The sequence below is a fragment of the Anolis carolinensis genome, chromosome 1 (assembly GCF_035594765.1).
Source record: "Anolis carolinensis isolate JA03-04 chromosome 1, rAnoCar3.1.pri, whole genome shotgun sequence".
NCBI lineage: Eukaryota > Metazoa > Chordata > Lepidosauria > Squamata > Dactyloidae > Anolis > Anolis carolinensis.
Window position 1 is genome coordinate 241,535,810 of NC_085841.1, and position 18,325 is coordinate 241,554,134.

At 42.6% G+C, this 18,325-nt stretch overlaps 1 protein-coding gene across 4 annotated transcripts in view; it reads right to left on the reverse strand.

Moving 5' to 3' along the window:
- plcd4 (phospholipase C delta 4) overlaps positions 1 to 18,325 on the reverse strand; it is a 49,266-nt gene that overhangs the window by 4,087 nt on the left and 26,854 nt on the right. For 3 of the 4 annotated variants that reach the window (XM_062967311.1, XM_062967312.1, XM_062967314.1), the window contains 7 exons: positions 16,416 to 16,560; positions 14,792 to 14,944; positions 13,924 to 14,115; positions 11,742 to 11,898; positions 10,579 to 10,695; positions 8,117 to 8,295; positions 2,155 to 2,290 (listed from right to left, as the gene is read on the reverse strand). In XM_062967311.1, coding sequence (XP_062823381.1) covers positions 2,155 to 2,290; positions 8,117 to 8,295; positions 10,579 to 10,695; positions 11,742 to 11,898; positions 13,924 to 14,115; positions 14,792 to 14,944; positions 16,416 to 16,560 — 1,079 coding nt within the window. Of the gene's footprint in view, positions 1 to 2,154; positions 3,437 to 8,116; positions 8,296 to 10,578; positions 10,696 to 11,741; positions 11,899 to 13,923; positions 14,116 to 14,791; positions 14,945 to 16,415; positions 16,561 to 18,325 lie in introns of those variants that run through there. The other variant, XM_062967313.1, reaches the window with a different exon arrangement.

An 18,325-nucleotide genomic window follows, 5' to 3' on the forward strand; every position in this document is an offset into this window, starting at 1 on the left:
AGGTAGAGGATCTCAAGGTCTCCTTTAGCTACCTCTCAACCTCTCTCATCAATGTCTCTTAATACTCTGTTCTTTCTGCTGCTCCAGAGATTAGGACCCAAACCAACAAATTCATATTTCCAGAAAAGTGATTCAACCATGAGCTGCCACAATGGTTTTTAAAAAGGAAGTTGGATGGCCAACTCTCAGGAGTATTTTAGTGATGTGTTCCCACAAGGCCAGAGTTGGATTATATAACCCTTGGAATCTTTCCAATTCTGTGATTCTATAATCCTTCCATTTTCAAGTGAGGATGCTCCTATCTGATATGTTTTCACCTATTTCAGAGGAAAATCAGACTGTGCTTTCTAGATTTTAGTAAAGCTTTTGATCATATAGATCATGAGAAACTATGGGTTGCTGTTAAAGAAATGGGTGAACCACAACATTTGATTGTCCTAATATGTAACCTGTACTCAGGATAAGAGGCTATTTTTAGGACCAACAGAATTATTTCCAATTGGAAAGGAGGTAAGGCAAGGTTGCATTTTATCATGTTGTTTGACTTGTATGCAGAACATATATGTAAATCAGAACTAAACTCAGAGGAATAAGATTTGAAAACTGGACAAAGTACTATCGACAATTTAAGATATGCAGGTACAGTAGAGTCTCACTTATCCAACATTCGCTTATTCAACGTTCTGGATTATCCAATGCATTTTTGTAGTCAGTGTTTTCAATACATCATGATATTTTGGTGCTAAATTCGTAAATACAGTAATTACTCCGTAGCATTACTATGTATTGAACCACTTTTTCTGTCAAATTTGTTGTATAACATGATGTTTTGGTGCTTAATTTGTAAAATCATAACCTAATTTGATGTTTAATAGGCTTCTCCTTAATCTCTCCTTATTATCCAACATATTCGCTTATCCAATGTTTTGCTGGCCCGTTTATGTTGGATAAGTGAGACTCTACTGTAACACCATACCACTAGCAGAAAATGACTGAAAGAAATCAAGGAAGAAAGTGCAAAAACACGTTACAGTTGAACATTAATAAAATGAAAATAATGGCCACAGATGATTTACATAACTTGAAAGCAGACAATGAAAACACTTAAATAATTCAAGATTTTCCATAACAAGGCTCAGTTATTGATAAAATCTGAGACTGCAATCAAGAAATCAGAAGAAGCCTACGACTTGGAAGGGCAACTATGAAGGAACTAGATAAGATATTCAATTGTAAAGACATATCATTGACTACCAAGTTCAGGGTGATCCATGCCATTGTATTTCCAATTTCTATGTATAGTTGAGAAAGGTGATAGGAACAAAAGCAGCTCATTAGAAATGTGCTGCTGGAGAAATGGACTGCTATGGATACCATAGATTTCTAAAACTCACCATGCTATGACTCACTAGAAAAGACAATAGTGCTTGATAAGGTAGAGGGCAGCAGGGAAAGAGGAAGATTGCATTCCTGATAGATAGGCTCAATCAAGAAAGCCATGACCCCAAATCAGGACTGCTGATGCTAAGGAGACGGAGGTCTCTCATTCATAGAGTCACCATAAATCAAAATTGACCTGACAACAGTTAATAGCAATACCCTTTGCAAAATTGCATCCAGTGCCTATTTCTATAGACAAAAATAACCAGGACTTCTAAAGAAGGCTTATGCAGCTTGCATAATGCTTTCTCTCCCTAGGAGCAACTTCCCCCAGAAAAAGATTACACCTGTGATTGTTTGAAATCTATCTGATAAGTCCTAACCAAAATAACTTTAACATCTCCCAAAAGTGAAATATCACAAACAAAGTTGGTTAGATAAGTTGAAAATAGTCAACATTCTGCAGCAATTATTCCAGCGATGAGAATTTTGCAGTTACCTGCAACTCTCAGCATTCCTCACCATTGGCTATGCTGGGTAGATATGATGGAATGTGCTGCCCTAAAACATGTAATTCCAATGTATTTTTATTCCCATGACAAAATGTGTTTGCTTCCACATAAAATCTGTGTGGGGTTTGTGGGCTCAGATAATCATCCTAGTTTCCTTTCTGAACTAAGGAAGACTGATCAGCATTTGTGTTGATATCTCTGTGAGGCCAATACCCAAACCCATCTCAGTGCGTCCTTGCATTGGCCAATAAAACAGGCTCACCATTGTTGTCAATATATTTGCTCTCTTGCTTGGCATTGTCACCTGGGACCCCATGAATCTCCACTCTCACCAGTGGATCCACAATGGAACCCTCTTTGCTGTTGGGCATCTTGGGGAGCTGCTGCCCACTAATAACCTAGAAAAGAAGATTCACATGAGCACTGAAGAGCCATCAAGATTATGCTCATGAGGTCACATGTGTAGTGAATCCACAGTGTACTTGCTTTAACCCATGCTTTTCAACATAGTGGCCACAGACAGAGAGACAGCTTGCTGCTATGAAATACAAGCCCAAAAACACACAAGAGCTGGAATAATCTGGGTCAGCTTTTCAAAATTGGCTTACTCATCCAGGGTACTGACAGAGGCACCAACTATGTACAGGGTGGGCCAAAAGTCTCAAAGGGGTTTCAGTACTTAATAATGCCTTTACTTTGTGTTTTACTATAACATCATATATCATCATATATAAAATATATAGGAAAGTATTACATTACATTATCATGTAAACACTTTTCAATCTCCCGCTCCAAAGTTATTAAAACAACAGTTGACTTTATGACTTTGGGCTCACCCTGTAGACTACTCTGCCTTGAGAACTTGGACATGCTCCAACTATTCTTAGTTTTCAATGCATGTTAAATATGTATTTGTTTCAGCAAGTCATCTCTATTTAAGACCATCTCAACATCTGTTTCTTGGACTTCAAAATAAATTTGTGTGGCACTGTGTGTATTTTACAATGTATTGAAATATGCCACTTTTAGATGGAAGTGGCAAATAAATATGTGCAAATAAAAATGATAGCTGATACAGTAACCAACCATAGACCAGGGAGAGCAAACTGTGGTCTTCCAGATATTGCTGAATTGAAGTTCCCTTCAGCCCTAGACAGCACAGCCTAAGTGAAAAATGTTGGGGGATGCAACTCATCAGTTTCTGGTGGACCTTGGTCTGCTCACCCTTAAAGAAGCGAGGGGACTGATTGATTGAATGATGGATTGAATACACCTCCCCCCCCAACAAAATAGGATTTTAGGGTCCCAGCTTAACCTCAACTGAAGGCCCCACAAGAAATCATATACCTCTTCTGTCTAAAGTAAAGATACATTGGAGTACTTCCCTTTGTTCCTTCGTAATCACTTCATGAGCAACCACTTCATAAAGGTCTAATGTTGGTAGCTCAGTTCTGGTTACTATTTTGGAGGTTGATACACATTTTGTTTATCTCAGGATATTTTCTGTCACCAGTTACCCAGGTTGTTTTATTCAGCCCCATCCCCTATAAAATTGGAAAGAATAGGAACAAAACTTTTCAATCAGTCAAGATGTGCCTGACAATTTCAGCATGAATTATAGTCCTTGGGTAATGAAAAGATCTGAGATTTTTCTAGAATGGGAAAGATATCATGTGCTATAGTTGGCAGAAGAACTAGACTGCATTTTTACTGGTCAGAAAAGGATCGACGCACTGCTTCTAGAACAGTGGTTCCCAACCTTTTTTTAACCAGGGACCACTTGACCAGGGGCCACTTTGATCAGGGACCACTGTCCAACATTAGTACCAAAAGAGTTACAAATTAGTTTTTGGTCAACTTTAGATTCGGTTTGGTTATTTGGGGTGATGATTCAGAAAATTGCATTGGATAGACAACATCAGCTCTAGTTTCTGATACAGAACATATGCCATCCAGTAGTTGCCATCTGCTCACCCACAAAAAACCATATTGAATAATCTAGAGCTGATGTGGTCTATCCAATGCAATGGTCTGCTCTGTGGAAAGGAGTGGAAATAAAATTCATAAAATAAAATAAATAAATAAAAAGGAAGGATTTTCACAGGCCGGATTTTCATTCTTGTGGTCCACTGCTTGGCCCACAGGTTCCCCCTCGATGGATTGTCACCTTGCCGTGGTGAGGGGGCTTGCGTGTTCCGATGAACCTGTGGGCACTGGAGTGATGCACTCCCAGGAGTGGCCGCAGGGGAGGTTCCAGACCAAGCACAATCCGAAGACCCAAAGACCTCAACGGCGGAGCAGGCGGAGGATAACATGGTACATGTTACAACGGCTGTGAAGGCGGAAGAAGGCTGCAACAGACTGAGAAGCCACTGTCGTTGTGTTAACCACACCACTGCTGGAACCTCACTCTGTGAAGACTGTGTGTTGACCGGCCGTGCACCGACCTCCACACATTAAAAAAAATCACGCACAGGCGTCTTCCAACAAAAATAAAAACAAACCTACAAAAGTCCCATGGCGATCAGCGAGTGGCGACGGGGGCAGGACTGTGAAATCTGGAAGCCCCTAGTCACAGACTGGCACATGGGCGGTGGATATGGACTCAGTCGTTCTACCTCAAGGACCGAGGCAGTTGAGTAGTCCGGCAGCTGTATCCATGACTGAGCAGCCCTTTTTAGGATCCGCTCTGCTCACCCCACACGGGGAAGGGGCTAGAAAAGGTGCCCTAAACATAGTCTGCCTCTCCTACCCTGACTGGACTGCCGCGTCCAGAGGGGTCACCACTCTGCGGCCAAAAAAGAAAAATGAACTTTGGAACATGGAACGTACGGACATTGTTAGATAACACTGACAGCGAGCGCCCCGAACGCAGGACTGCTCTCATTGCAAGAGAGCTGGGACGCTTCAAGATCGACATAGCAGCCCTTCAGGAGACCCGGAGAGCAGGAGAGGGGCAGCTGAAGGAAGAAAAGGGAGGCTACACCTTCTTCTGGAAGGGACTACCTGAAGAAGAGCGAAGAAGAATACACGGAGTTGGCTTTGCTATCAGAAACGACCTGGTGAAGCACCTGACTGAAGCACCCACTGGCATCAACGAACGACTTTCAACCCTCCGAATTAACCTTGCCAAAAACCAACAGGCAACCATCATATGCGCCTATGCACCAACTCTAGATGCTGACGAAGACATCAAGGAAAAATTTTACTGTCAGCTGGATACCATCCTATCGGAGATACCTAAGGAGGACAAAATCATCCTCCTGGGGGACTTTAACGCAAGAGTCGGAAGGGACTCTGACCTGTGGCCAGGGATCATAGGAAAAGACGGGGTCGGAAACAGCAACTCGAATGGCATCTTGCTTCTCACCAAATGCGGAGAGCACAACCTTGTCATCACCAACACGCTCTTCCGCCAGAAAAACAAGCTCAAGACATCATGGAAGCACCCTCGGTCAAAGCATTGGCACCTCCTGGACTATGTTATCACACGTGCCAGAGACCGCCGCGATGTGCTTCTCACAAGAGCCATGACAGGTACTGATGACTGCTGGACAGACCACAGGCTAATCCGATCCACGATGGCTATCAAGATCGTCCCCAAACGCAGACTCCAAGGAAGGAAAACAAGGCGAAAAATGAACACCCAAGCCCTTCAGGTGCCCTCCAAACGAGCCCTTCTCCAAACAACACTCAAAGATCATCTACCCACAGAACACCCCGAAAATGTTGAGGAACATTGGAACAAACTGAAGACCTCCATCATCACAGCCTGCGAAGAAAGCATTGGATACCTAACTAAGAAACATCAAGACTGGTTTGATGATAACGACAAAGAGATCCAACAGCTGATTGATAACAAAAGGAAAGCCTTCCAAACATGGCAGAGAGACACCAACTGTGCTGCCAAGAAAAAGATCTATGCCAGTGCAAAAGCCGAGGTCCAAAGAAGGACCAGAGAACTCAAGAACATCTGGTGGACAAAGAAGGCTGAAGAAATCCAACACCTTGCAGATACCCATGACGCTCAGGGATTTTTCAAAGCCACAAAGATCATTTATGGACCAAGAAACCATGGCATACAGCCCCTACGCTCATCAGATGGAACCAAAATTCTGAAGGACAAAACATCAATTGCACTACGTTGGAAAGAGCACTACCAGAACCTGCTGAATCGCAGCTCCAATGTGGCCGAAGAGACCCTCTCACAAATCCCGCAACAACAAACCAGGGATGAGCTTGCAGCACTGCCTAGTTTGGAAGAAGTCAGCAATGCCATCAGCCAACAAAAAAACAACAAAGCTAGCGGACCTGATGGGATTCCCGCTGAAATCTTCAAAGAGGGTGGACCTGAGCTGATGCAACAACTCCACCAGCTTATTGAAAAGGTGTGGATGACCGAGAAAATCCCAGCAGACTTCAAGGATGCCACCATCATCACCCTTTTCAAGAAAGGGGACAGAACAGACTGCGGGAACTATCGTGGTATCTCCCTTCTAACCTCCGCCGGGAAAATCCTCGCAAGAATCCTTGCAAACCGCCTTCTCCCTGTCTCAGAAGACACCCTCCCAGAATCCCAGAATGGCTTCCGCCCCTCCAGAGGAACAGTGGACATGATCTTCACTGCTCGACAGCTCCAAGAAAAATGCAGGGAACAAAACCAACCTCTGTACATGGCATTCATTGACCTTGCAAAGGCATTCGACACAGTGAATCGCAGCGCTCTCTGGACCATCCTCCAAAAAATCGGGTGCCCTGACAAATTTGTGAACATCCTGCGGCTCCTCCATGATGACATGATGGCAACAGTCTTGGACAGCAACGGCTCCCAAAGTGACCCATTTAAGGTTGAATCAGGTGTCAAGCAGGGATGTGTTATTGCCCCCACCTTATTTTCCATCTTCATCGCTATGATACTTCACCTTGTTGATGGGAAGCTTCCCACCGGAGTGGAAATCATCTATCGGACAGATGGCAAGCTATTTAACCTCAGCAGACTGAGAGCCAAAACCAAGGTCACCACAACATCTGTTATAGAACTCCAATATGCTGATGACAACGTAGTCTGTGCGCGTTCAGAAGAAGACCTACAAGCCACTCTAAACACCTTCGCAGAAGCATACGAGAAGCTCGGCCTCTCACTGAACATCGAGAAAACCAAAGTGCTCTTCCAACAGGCACCAGCTAATCCCTCTGCAAAGCCAGGAATACAGCTTAACGGTGCAACATTAGAAAATGTTGACCATTTCCGCTACCTTGGTAGCCACCTCTCCACAAAAGTCAACATCGACACTGAAATACAACACCGCCTGAGCTCTGCGAGTGCAGCATTTTTCCGTATGAAGCAGAGAGTGTTCGATGACCGGGACATCCGTAGAGAGACCAAGGTGCTTGTTTATAAAGCCACTGTCCTCCCAACCCTGCTCTATGCCTGCGAAACGTGGACTGTGTACAGACGTCACACCAAACTCCTGGAGCGTTTCCATCAGCGTTGTCTCAGGAAAATCCTGCAAATCTCTTGGGAAGACAGGCGGACAAATGTCAGCGTGCTTGAGGAAGCAAAGACCACCAGCATTGAAGCGATGCTCTTACGCCATCAACTCCGTTGGACTGGCCACGTTGTCCGAATGCCCGATCACCGTCTCCCAAAGCAGCTCCTCTACTCTGAACTCAAGAATGGGAAACGGAATGTTGGAGGGCAGGAAAAGAGATTTAAAGATGGGCTCAAAGCCAACCTTAAAAACTGTGGCATAGACACTGAGAACTGGGAAGCCCTGGCCCTTGAGCGCTCTAATTGGAGGTCAGCTGTGACCAGCAGTGCTGCGGAGTTTGAAGAGGCACGAACGGAGGGCTTAAGGGAGAAACGTGCCAAGAGGAAGGAGCGTCAAGCTAACCCCGACCGGGACCGCCTTCCACCTGGAAACCGATGTCCTCACTGCGGGAGAATATGCGGGTCAAGAATCGGTCTCTTCAGTCACCTAAGAACACACGCCCAAGATACCAAGGTTGGAAGACCATCGTCCTCGAACGTCGAGGGATCGCCTAAGTAAGTAAGTAAGTAAGTAAGTAAGGCCCACAGGTTGGGAACCACTGTTCTAGAATGATCAGTGGTCTGACTTCAGTATAATCAACCTTCATATTCTAAGGAATTATGTTCTAAACTTTGCAGAGTGAAGAAAGGTCAAGGGATTACCATGAATAGGGAATACCAATTCATGAATTACCTTAATGAATAAGTTCAGTGGACTTCTGCCACCACTGTTTTGGGGATTCTCAGGACTGAAAGCTGTTTCTGGGTCCCTCATGAAGCTTGGCTTCAACACATAGCCACAACGGCCATTTTGGCTGAAGAGCCCATCATACAAGTCCATCTCTGTGCCAGCAGTTTGAAAATTCAAGGCCACTAAAAACAAAGGAATCAGGAATATCAACAGCAATGGGAATAAATAAGATCTCAGGCAAATCTACTAGCTCCGTCTATGTAAGACCTTTTTTAAAACAGAAATCAGAAACTCAAACACTCGTGGAACGAGTATTAATGAATCATAGCTCCTTGGCCATGTGTGGTAGGCTGGAATCCTATAGTAGCTACTTTATTAAGTATACCGTGGCCATAGATACAGAATCCATGGTTTAAACTATCAGAACTTTGAAAATATGTTTTTAAAAAAACAAACCTTGTTTTTGCCATTTTGTATCAAGGGCACCACTTTACTAGGCCATTGTATATAATGGGACTTGAGCATCCATGGGGAATCTTGGAACCAAACCCCAACAGATGTCAAGGGTCCACTGTGCTTAAATATATAGTGATTTGAGCACTAAACAAAGATGAGTACATTTCAATAACTGTTTATATCTACAATAGCTACTTAGTTACAATGGTGACACCATTTCCCCTGCAACCTACCTACCAGGCATCAGCTGCATGGGGAAAAGGAGGTTTATCCTGCTAGTGATTGGAGAATAGTTTCCATCAGGTCAGCTCAGAAGTAATTTAAGTAAACTAATAACATAGTTTAGAATGTTTAATTAAGTAACTAATAATAACTTTATTCTTGTATCCCGCCCCATCTCCCCGAGGGGACTCGGGACGGCTCACACAGGGACTACTGTAAAATACAACAGTAAAAAGCAATTCCAACACAACAACATAATACATCAACATATATAGAGCATCAACAATCTAAAATGACCAAGAGCAACAAAGTTGGCACTTCAGTCTTCAGCCTAGAGGGCGAGGGATAAAGTTAACAAAGTGCAATATGTAAGGATTACTGATAGCATGGGACAGAGATAAAGTGCAGGAAGCTAGGATATAGATAACGGTAGGGACTCACTCAGAGTGATCATCTTAATCAAAGATGACTTGAAAGAACTAGAATCCTGGCCATTATGAAATAATTCTTATAATGTTTTGTCCCTTCAACAGTCCTAACACTGAAGCTAACTTTAGGTCCATCTTTAATAAGGATTTGTTTCTTAAGTGTTTGCAAAACTGGAGACACTTTGTAACAAAGGTATATAAGATAATAGATAATAACAGAAATAAAAGATAAAAGATAATAACAGAAATAATAATGCCACCACTAAGCTTGCCTAGGAGAAGGTGGTCTTAAGGCAGAATGGGGGACGCCTGGCTCGACAGCGGTACGTGTGAAAAAGATCTTGGGAGTCCTTGTGGACAACAAGTTAAACATGAGCCTACAATGTGATGCGGCTGCTAAAAAGACCAACAGGATTCTGGCCTGCATAAATCGGGGTATAGCATCTAGATCCAGGGAAGTCATGCTCCCCCTCTATTCTGCCTTGGTCAGACCACACCTGGAATACTGTGTCCAATTCTAGGCACCGCAATTGAAGGGAGATATTGACAAGCTGGAAAGCATCCAGAGGAGGGCAACTAAAATGATCAAGGGTCTGGAGAACAAGCCCTATGAGGAGCGGCTTAAAGAACTAGGCATGTTTAGCCTGCAGAAGAGAAGGCTGAGAGGGAACATGATAGCCATGTACAAATATGTGAAGGGAAGTCATAGGGAGGAGAGAGCAAGCTTGTTTTCTGCTGCCCTGCAAACTAGGATGCAGAACAATGGCTTCAAACTACAGGAAAGGAAATTCCACCTGAACATCAGGAAGAACTTCCTCACTGTGAGGGCTGTTCGGCAGTGGAACTCTCTCCCCCAGACTGTGGTGGAGGTTCCTTCTTTGGAAGCTTTTAAGCAGAGGCTGGATGGCCATCTGTCAACCAAATGGCCTGCTTCTTGGCAGGGGGTTGGACTGGATGGCCCATGAGGTCTCTTCCAACTCTACTATTCTATGATTCTATAAGATAACTTTGCTAAATGAGTTGTAGCAGCAAATGTCACCCTCTCCAAAATTCCAGTCAAGGTGCATAGCATCTAAAAGCAATTGAGATATTTTGCCACCTGAGACAGTAAACTCCGAAAGCTTCTCTTTCATTTCCTGACAGTAAAAATAACTAGACTGAAACAACTAACCATAAGCTAACAATTAACCTGAGGTAGCTGCCTTCCTCTACCCAATGGCTCTGAGACTAGGAATAGACCAAGCACTTAACAAAATGGAGCCTTCCACTCTGCAGAATATTGACAAAGGTAAAGATGCACTTGGAAAATATAGATTCCACTCCTTTTTTTTTAGTCTGTTACTTGCATCTCAGGCATACCCATCTGGCACCCCACGTTCCACATCATCAGAGGATTGTAATTGGAAGAGTCAGTTCGGAGGCCACTAGGAAAGACGCGTGTCAACTGCCAGGCATTATGGCGGACGAAGTCATTCCCTGCAGAAAGCGAGCACACCATTATTCATAAAATAAGAAGTGGCTAGAGCAGTCAATGGGCCGGGAGAGCACTTGTGATAAGAGAACTTTGTACTAGATCCCATTTAGGTTTTTTCCAAAAGGGAGTTATCCCCAAATGGTATTGGGGAGATACATGCCAGGCCCTTGGACAGGTTGAAGAAGATAGACTATCACTTCTTCAAGGCACAGATAGATGAGAAAGCAAGTAGCAATGCACCACTCAAAGTAGTTGTTTATAACTGGAGGATTTTCCTCTCTCTTTTCAAAGAATACTTATGCACGATTCCTGTTGGATGCAGGGCTATCAAATTACAATAGAAGTTAGGTTAGTAATGCTGAAACTCTCCAATCAATGCTAAAAACTGAGGCATGAATGTATAAAGTCTTTGGGATGATGGACAACACATTGTTGTATATTTTACCATTTTGATTGTTATGGATCTATTATCACCAAACATTTCTACACATCATCACTTAATAGAGGAATATGGATTTAACAGCAGATTGTTTCTGGAAAATGGGGGGAGGAGAGATGCTTTTAAAAATATAATAATAATAATAATAATAATAATAATAATAATAATAATAATAAATCCAGCATATCTATCTTGTTTGCTGTTTTTATTCTTATATCCCACCCCAACTCCCCAAGGGGACTCAGGTGGCTTAGTGATATACAATAAAATACACCAACAATGACAACAAAATACAGTTCAATTACAATAAAATTAATGCATAAAAATGTATAAAATCATAACATAGCACAACAACAGCCTAACCAGTGACCAGTAAGTCTTTGGAATTCAATACTAGTTGTTTGTGAGTATGCTAGCTTCTATTACATGGCCTGCTGGTATATTTGTGAAGAAAGAAAATATCAGTGCTTTCTTGTCCAAAAAAAAATCTTAGCCTGGTGCTTTTGGAAATGGCTTAAGAAAATAGGGTGAGGCAATACCAATCTCTGAACGTTGCATCTTTGCCTGCCAGTCACTTTTTTCATACACAAATACACACAAGATTCTTACCAGCATCACGGATGAGTTTGCGTGTCTTGGATTCAGCAAAGGAAGACATTTCGTAAGGCTTGTAGTGGCTACGAGAATGCTGGAAACTGAAGAAGGGCACACTCTTGCAGTAGATAATGCAGTCCGAAAGCTCCTTGGAGAGAGATTGTTTGGCTTTCTAAAAGAAAGTGATAGCTAATCGGTAAATTTTGTTTGTGTGTCCAGATACAGACAAGGCAAGAATTGGAACGCTTACAGCCTCTGGCTGGACTTCTCTAATTGATACAGGGCATCTGGATGTTCTGAGTATGAAACATTTTGCAGCAGGTGATGAATGGCTTTCTTTCTAAAATCTTTGACTTTTACCCAAATGGTGTTTTAGTGATATGCTCAAACAAGGAAGCTATGGTCCTGAGTCTGCAAAACCTGAGCAGGTCTGTTGATGATAGGGTGACCTGGAGGTCTCTCTTTCACAGGTAGACTTGATAGCAGTTTGCAACAAAATGAAGTACTTTGGACAGATCATGAGAAGACAGGAAAGCTTAGAGAAGAGAATGATGCTGGGGAAAATGGAAGGAAAAAGGAAGAGGGGCCGACCAAGGGCAGGATGGATGGATGGTTTCCTTGAAGTGACTGGCTTGACCTTGAAGGAGCTGGAGGTGGCAACGGCCGACAGGAAACTCTGGCATGGGCTGGTCCATGAGGTCATGAAGAGTTCGAAGCAACTCAATGAATAAACAACAACAACAAGCAACACATTTTAGAGTGTCATCCCTAACAACATTAACACCTTAACAACCTTTTGTTTGAATGTTTTCAGTTAGGTGAAAGTTGCAGCTCTGTGGATTCCAGCATGTTTGGCTTGGAAGAAGTTCTGGCATTTATGCTTTCAAAGGCTAAGGTGGGAAGAATCTGCTTGAGACATTCTATTGCCAGTCTCAGTAGATAAAAGATCCCCTTTCTTCAATTCAGAACTCTCCAGATGTGTTTGATTACAACTCACATAGTCCTCAACCTGTATGGATGATGAGGGATGATGTGATATGTATGTGTATGTATACACATATATACATACATTTGGAGGTCAATATCTCCAGATGGTGTGACATCTATATGATAAGAACTGATCCCCTTGCTGCTAATTCTAAGCCGTCTAAAAACTGAACTGAGCTGTGAGGCCTTCCAGTTGAATCAGTATAGCTCAACTTTTTATTCCTGGGTTGACATGACCACTAAAGACCTGCCCACTTAGGCTGTCCTTATATCCTTGGTGAAATACCTTCAAGGTAGTTTTTCTCAGACGGCTTCAATAGGCTGACCTCTCTGCTCTCTTTCCAATTTTCTTTTTCATAAGGCTATTTTTTTCTGTTTCAGGAGCAACTTGAGAAACTACAAGTCGCTTCTGGTGTGAGAGAATTGGCCAACTTCAAGGATGTTGCCCAGGGACACCTGGATGTTTGATGTTTTTACCATCCTTGTGGGAGGCCTCTCTCGTGTCCCTGCATGGGGAGCTGGATCTGACAGAAGGAGCTCATCCACGCTCTCCCTGGATTGGATTTGAACCAGCAACCTTCAGGTAAGCAACCAAACCTTCAAGTCAGCAGTCTAGCAGGCACAAGGATTGAAGCCATTGCGTCACCAGGGGCTCATACAGGCTATGAGGTCTTGCGGAAATGTAATTTTTTTCCAGAAGGGTTCTGCACTTTCCCCCCATTTGTGACATTAAATATGATTATAATTTACTGTTGTTTTTAAATTAGTATTTTCTTTTAATATGTTTGGTTGTTGCTGTTGTGTGCCTTCAAATCATTTCTGACTTAGGCCAACCCTGTCATGAGTGTTGTGGCTTGGTCAAAGTCACTGATTTAGGGAGGCCCAGGGCTTCTCTGGATGAGCAGTTTAAATGTCCCTCCCTAAACTACAAACTCTATAATTCTGCAGGAGGCAGTCACAGCATTTAAAGTGGATTGAAGTGGAAAAGTGTGACAAGGCTCGGTGTAGGTTTTTACAGCCAAGTGGGGATTCAAAGCTTGGCTTCCAGAGCCATAGTCCAATACTCAAACCACCACTCCATCATGCAAGATCCATTTTTGCAATGATTTTGTAATGTACTATGATTTTATCTGCATTTAGTTTTGATTTATGATGTAAACTGCTTTGCATCCCACATTTGGAAACAAATGTGATACATACGTCAACCAACCTTCTCTTTCCTCTTGTCTTCAGAGCGCAGGGTGTCTTGCTCTGACTCTGGCTCTGGCTCTGCTTCCTCCTCCTCCTCCTCCTCTTCCTCCTCACCCTCTTCCCGCTCTGGCATCTCCTCTGGCTGTCCATTCAGAGAATCCTCCAAATACCCCATCTTCTTGCCCTTTAGGATAATCTTCCCTTTCAGTTGCTGCAGGAGAAGGACACAGGGACTATAACAGAACAAAGGAAGTACCACCGGAGAGTGTCTTTCTTTCCCCTGGCAGCTCCAACTCTACCAAAATGCCTTATCCTGGTTAAATCTGTCTATAAAACCCTATCTTTACCCTCTTTTCTCACACACCTATGCCAGTCTCTTAAGCAAACATGTGAAAAAATGCCCCAGGACAGTCTCACACACCTTTTCACCCAGCTCTTTCAGTAGCATGTCAGCAGCCAACAGCTCATCTAAAAACAAAGCTCTTTTCTTGCTTGTGAAAGGACAGCAGAGATTTTTTTTTCTCAGTGGTTCCTCCCCAAATAAAAGGTAGGTAAAGGTAAAGGTTTTCCCCTGACATTATTTCTAGCCGTGCCCATTTCTAAGCTGAAGAGCCAACGTTGTCTGTAGACGCCTCCAAAGTCACGTGGCTGACATGACTGCATGGAGCGTTGTTATCTTCCAGCCACAACGGTACCTATTCATCTACTCACATTTGCATGCTTTTGAACTGCTAGGTTGGCAGAAGCTGGGACGAACAGCGGTAGCTCACCCCGCTCCCTGGATTTGAACCGCCTACCCTTCGGTCAGCAAGTTCAGCAGCTCAGTGGTTTAACCTGCTGCACTACCAGGGACTCCCCAGTAGCACCCCATCACTCCATGTCCTTACTTCAGGTGAAGGCAGCTGCACAGGGACTCGCCCATCAATGGTGCTGAGGAGGAGCTGCTCTCCCAGAATTCCTTTCAGGTGTTGCGCCATGATATCCTGCTGCTCTATGCTGCAGTGATTTTCAATAGACAGGATGATAGGATATTCAGACGCCTGTGGGAATCAAGGAGGTATTGAATAAGGCAAGGGTAAGGTAGGCCATGGCTATGGAAGGATGAAGATGGACCATAGAGAAGGAAAGAAGGAACTGGGCTTCTTCAAAAGCCACTGGGACAAGTTCTTTTTACCCAAAAGAAGAGGATTCCTTGGGATTTTATGAAGGATGAAGCTATTGCTGGAGTGTAATCAGTAGAGAAATCAGTCAGTCAGAACAAAAGTAAATTTCGGGAAGGAATAGCATTAGTGTCAACCAGAACACTACTTCACAACCTCAAGATGTAGCCTGGAGGACGTTGAAATGTTTGCTCAAACGGGAAGGGGAAGAAACCTAATCAATCAACCATTTCACTTATACCTTGCCTTTCCCCCAATATCAAGATGCAAAATAAAGAGAATGCATACCAATAAAATCTCATGTAGCTAAAAAAGATAAAAAATATTCAAAGTTGAAATAGTATTGAAATTAAAAAATTGAAAACATTAAAGGCATGGAATAAAACTAGTACAGCATACTAGAACAAAAAGCCCTTACACCAGTGGTTCCCAACCTCTGGGTCCCAGATGTTTTGGCCTTCAACTCCCAGAAATCCTAACAGCTGGTAAAATGGCTGGGATTTCTGGGAGTTGTAGGCCAAAACGCCTGGGGATGACAGGTTGAGAACCATTTCCTTACATGTAGAATAATCACTTTCCCAATACATGCTGGAATAGGAGGGCCTTCACCTGCCAATAAAAGTACAGCAAGAAGATAGTCAGCTTAGCCTCTCAAGGAAGGGTCTAAAAGCACCCGCAGGGAAAGTACCACACTCCCATTCAATGTGCCCAGAAATGCAGTGCAGCCAAGAGAAATGTCTCCCTGAAGGTCTTATAGTTCAGGCATGTTCAGGATAGATACTGTCCTTTAGAGCAGTAGTTCTCAACCTGTGGGTCCCCAGATGTTTTGGCCTTCAACTCCCAGAAACCCTAACAGCTGGTAAACTGGCTGGGATTTCTGGGAGTTGTAGGCCAAAACACCTGGGAACCCACAGGTTGAGAACCACTGCTTTAAAGAACCTGGATTTCAGCTATCTTATGTCTTTAAAAAATAAAGAAACAGAACAAACAAATTAAGATCAATTGCTTACTCCCTTTCATTGAACTGTCAATAGAAAACACATCAGCATAGCTCTCTATAAGGGAAGCCTACTTTAAGGCTGACACTTCAGCCTTCTAGAAAAAAAAAGACCATGCTGTTTTATTAGGTGGCATGACATAATCAAATTATTCTAAGATGCCTGGTTATAGATTTCCTCATCTATAAAACATTTCAGATATTATGCAACTTTATAACCCATCTTGAGCTGTTGTCTGTACTATGTACATTTATTATACACACATACCTATAAGCTCTGGTCTGAACACTTCTTCTGTTATTTATCCCCCCCCCCCCAATCTGTCTTCTCTGTTTCAGAAAAGTCCAACGTACCCTGAATGCATATTTCTGGAGGGTTGCCACAACGTCCCGAAAGGGGATCTTAGAAGTGAAGGTATGGCCATGGTAAACGATGGGCTCACCATTAGATCCATCCCAACAGTCCACTTCTAGGCAGCGGCATCCCCGTTTTAGAGCCCTGCAAGAGGAAAGATGAAAACTAATTACCGCTTTTAATTATCCGTGGCATTCTATGCTGTTGTGTGATGGACAAAATGGTTTGAATGGAATTGTATGAAAGGTGCATAGTGGGGGTCAAAATAGTCTAGAGATGCCATCGTAAGATTGAAGCCTGGCAAATTACAAGAAGGAGGTGAAAGATTAATGAACTGTAATTAAAAGTTGCTAAACTGTTGATGACCAGAGACAAATGATTTACTGGTACTCTGTGGTAGAAAACAAAATGTTTACATCACCAAAGACAATGACTCTTTAAGTTAAGAAGGAAGCAAACAGTGCTCCTTAAAAGGAAAGCAATTATCAGTTAAGGAAGAAAAGTCAACATCTATCCAGGAACTGAAGGAGTCAGAATGCACCTGTCCACTCACCCACACTCAGGAACTGTTATTTCAGCTTTATTGGTTGGTTTGATAGTTGTTTTATTTTGCTATAATGTTCCTGTTTTGTTATTATGTTATTGTCTATGTACTTACTATGTATTATGTATGTACTTAATATGTCATATTTTATATTAACTATGTTGATTGGGTTCATCCCCATGTAAGCCACCCCAAGTCCCTTCGGAGAGATGGAGGCGGGGTACAAAAATAAAGTTATTATATTATTATGTCTTAGCTGGAAAACATCTATCATTCATTTACAATATTTAGAACAACACCAGCAAGAAATATGCTATATAAGAGACACTTTACTCTTCCAAAATTGTGGCAGACCGGAGGAGTCTGATCCACCCACTGATCTGCTCCAGGAAATGCAATTTGGCCTGCTTTGAGGTCTCGTATCCAGGAGAAGGAAGAAGAGATGGTAATGTATACATGATGATGAATGCTTATGTGTGTGTGAATGTTGAGGGGGAAATGTAATTTTTCTTTGTTTGTGTACCCAATGTAGCTATACAGTCTGTGTGTCTACTTTCTTTCTCTGTATTGCTCTGTGGTATACTCTGTCTCATTGTGAATGAAAAAAAAGTACATTTTAATGCTTTTTAGTGTTTGAAAAGTATTCATGACAGTTGGCCTTCAAACAACATTGGGGAACCTCCTGTGTCTTATTGTCTTACTGCCAGAGTGTGGCCACTGTGAAATACAATTTCAAGATTTATGAACAGATTTATGAACAGATGCACACAATACCTAAAAAGGGTTGTTGTGTGTTTTCCAGGCTGTATGTCCATGTTCCAGAAGTATTATCTCCTGAAGTTTCGCCCACATCTATAGCAGGCATCCTCAGAGGTTGTGAGGTTGTTACCTCACAACCTCTGAGGATGCCTGCCATAGATGTGAGCGAAACGTCAGGAGAGAATACTTCTGGAACATGGCCATACACCCCGGAAAACACATAACAACCCTGTGATCCCGGCCATGAAAGCCTTCGACAACACAACAACTACAAATTTATAATATTAAAATATAATTATACATTACAAATATAATTATATATTAAAGTATAATTCACTTAATATTGATTGAAGAACACTTCAGGACAAGAGTACAGTACCAACCACAACCAATTCAAAGTCTCTTTCTTAGCAGTTAAGCAAATTGCCATCAACAGACAAAGACTGCTGAATTCATCAACTCTGTTCTTGCAGATGGAAGGACAGCAGATTAAAAAAAATCAATAAAGCTACCATTTTAGGCCTACAATTTTAGACAGGGTCTTCAAGAGTGTGATCACTATAGGTTGTGGAACCCCAGCACTTGAGCCTTGGTGATTTAGAGCCC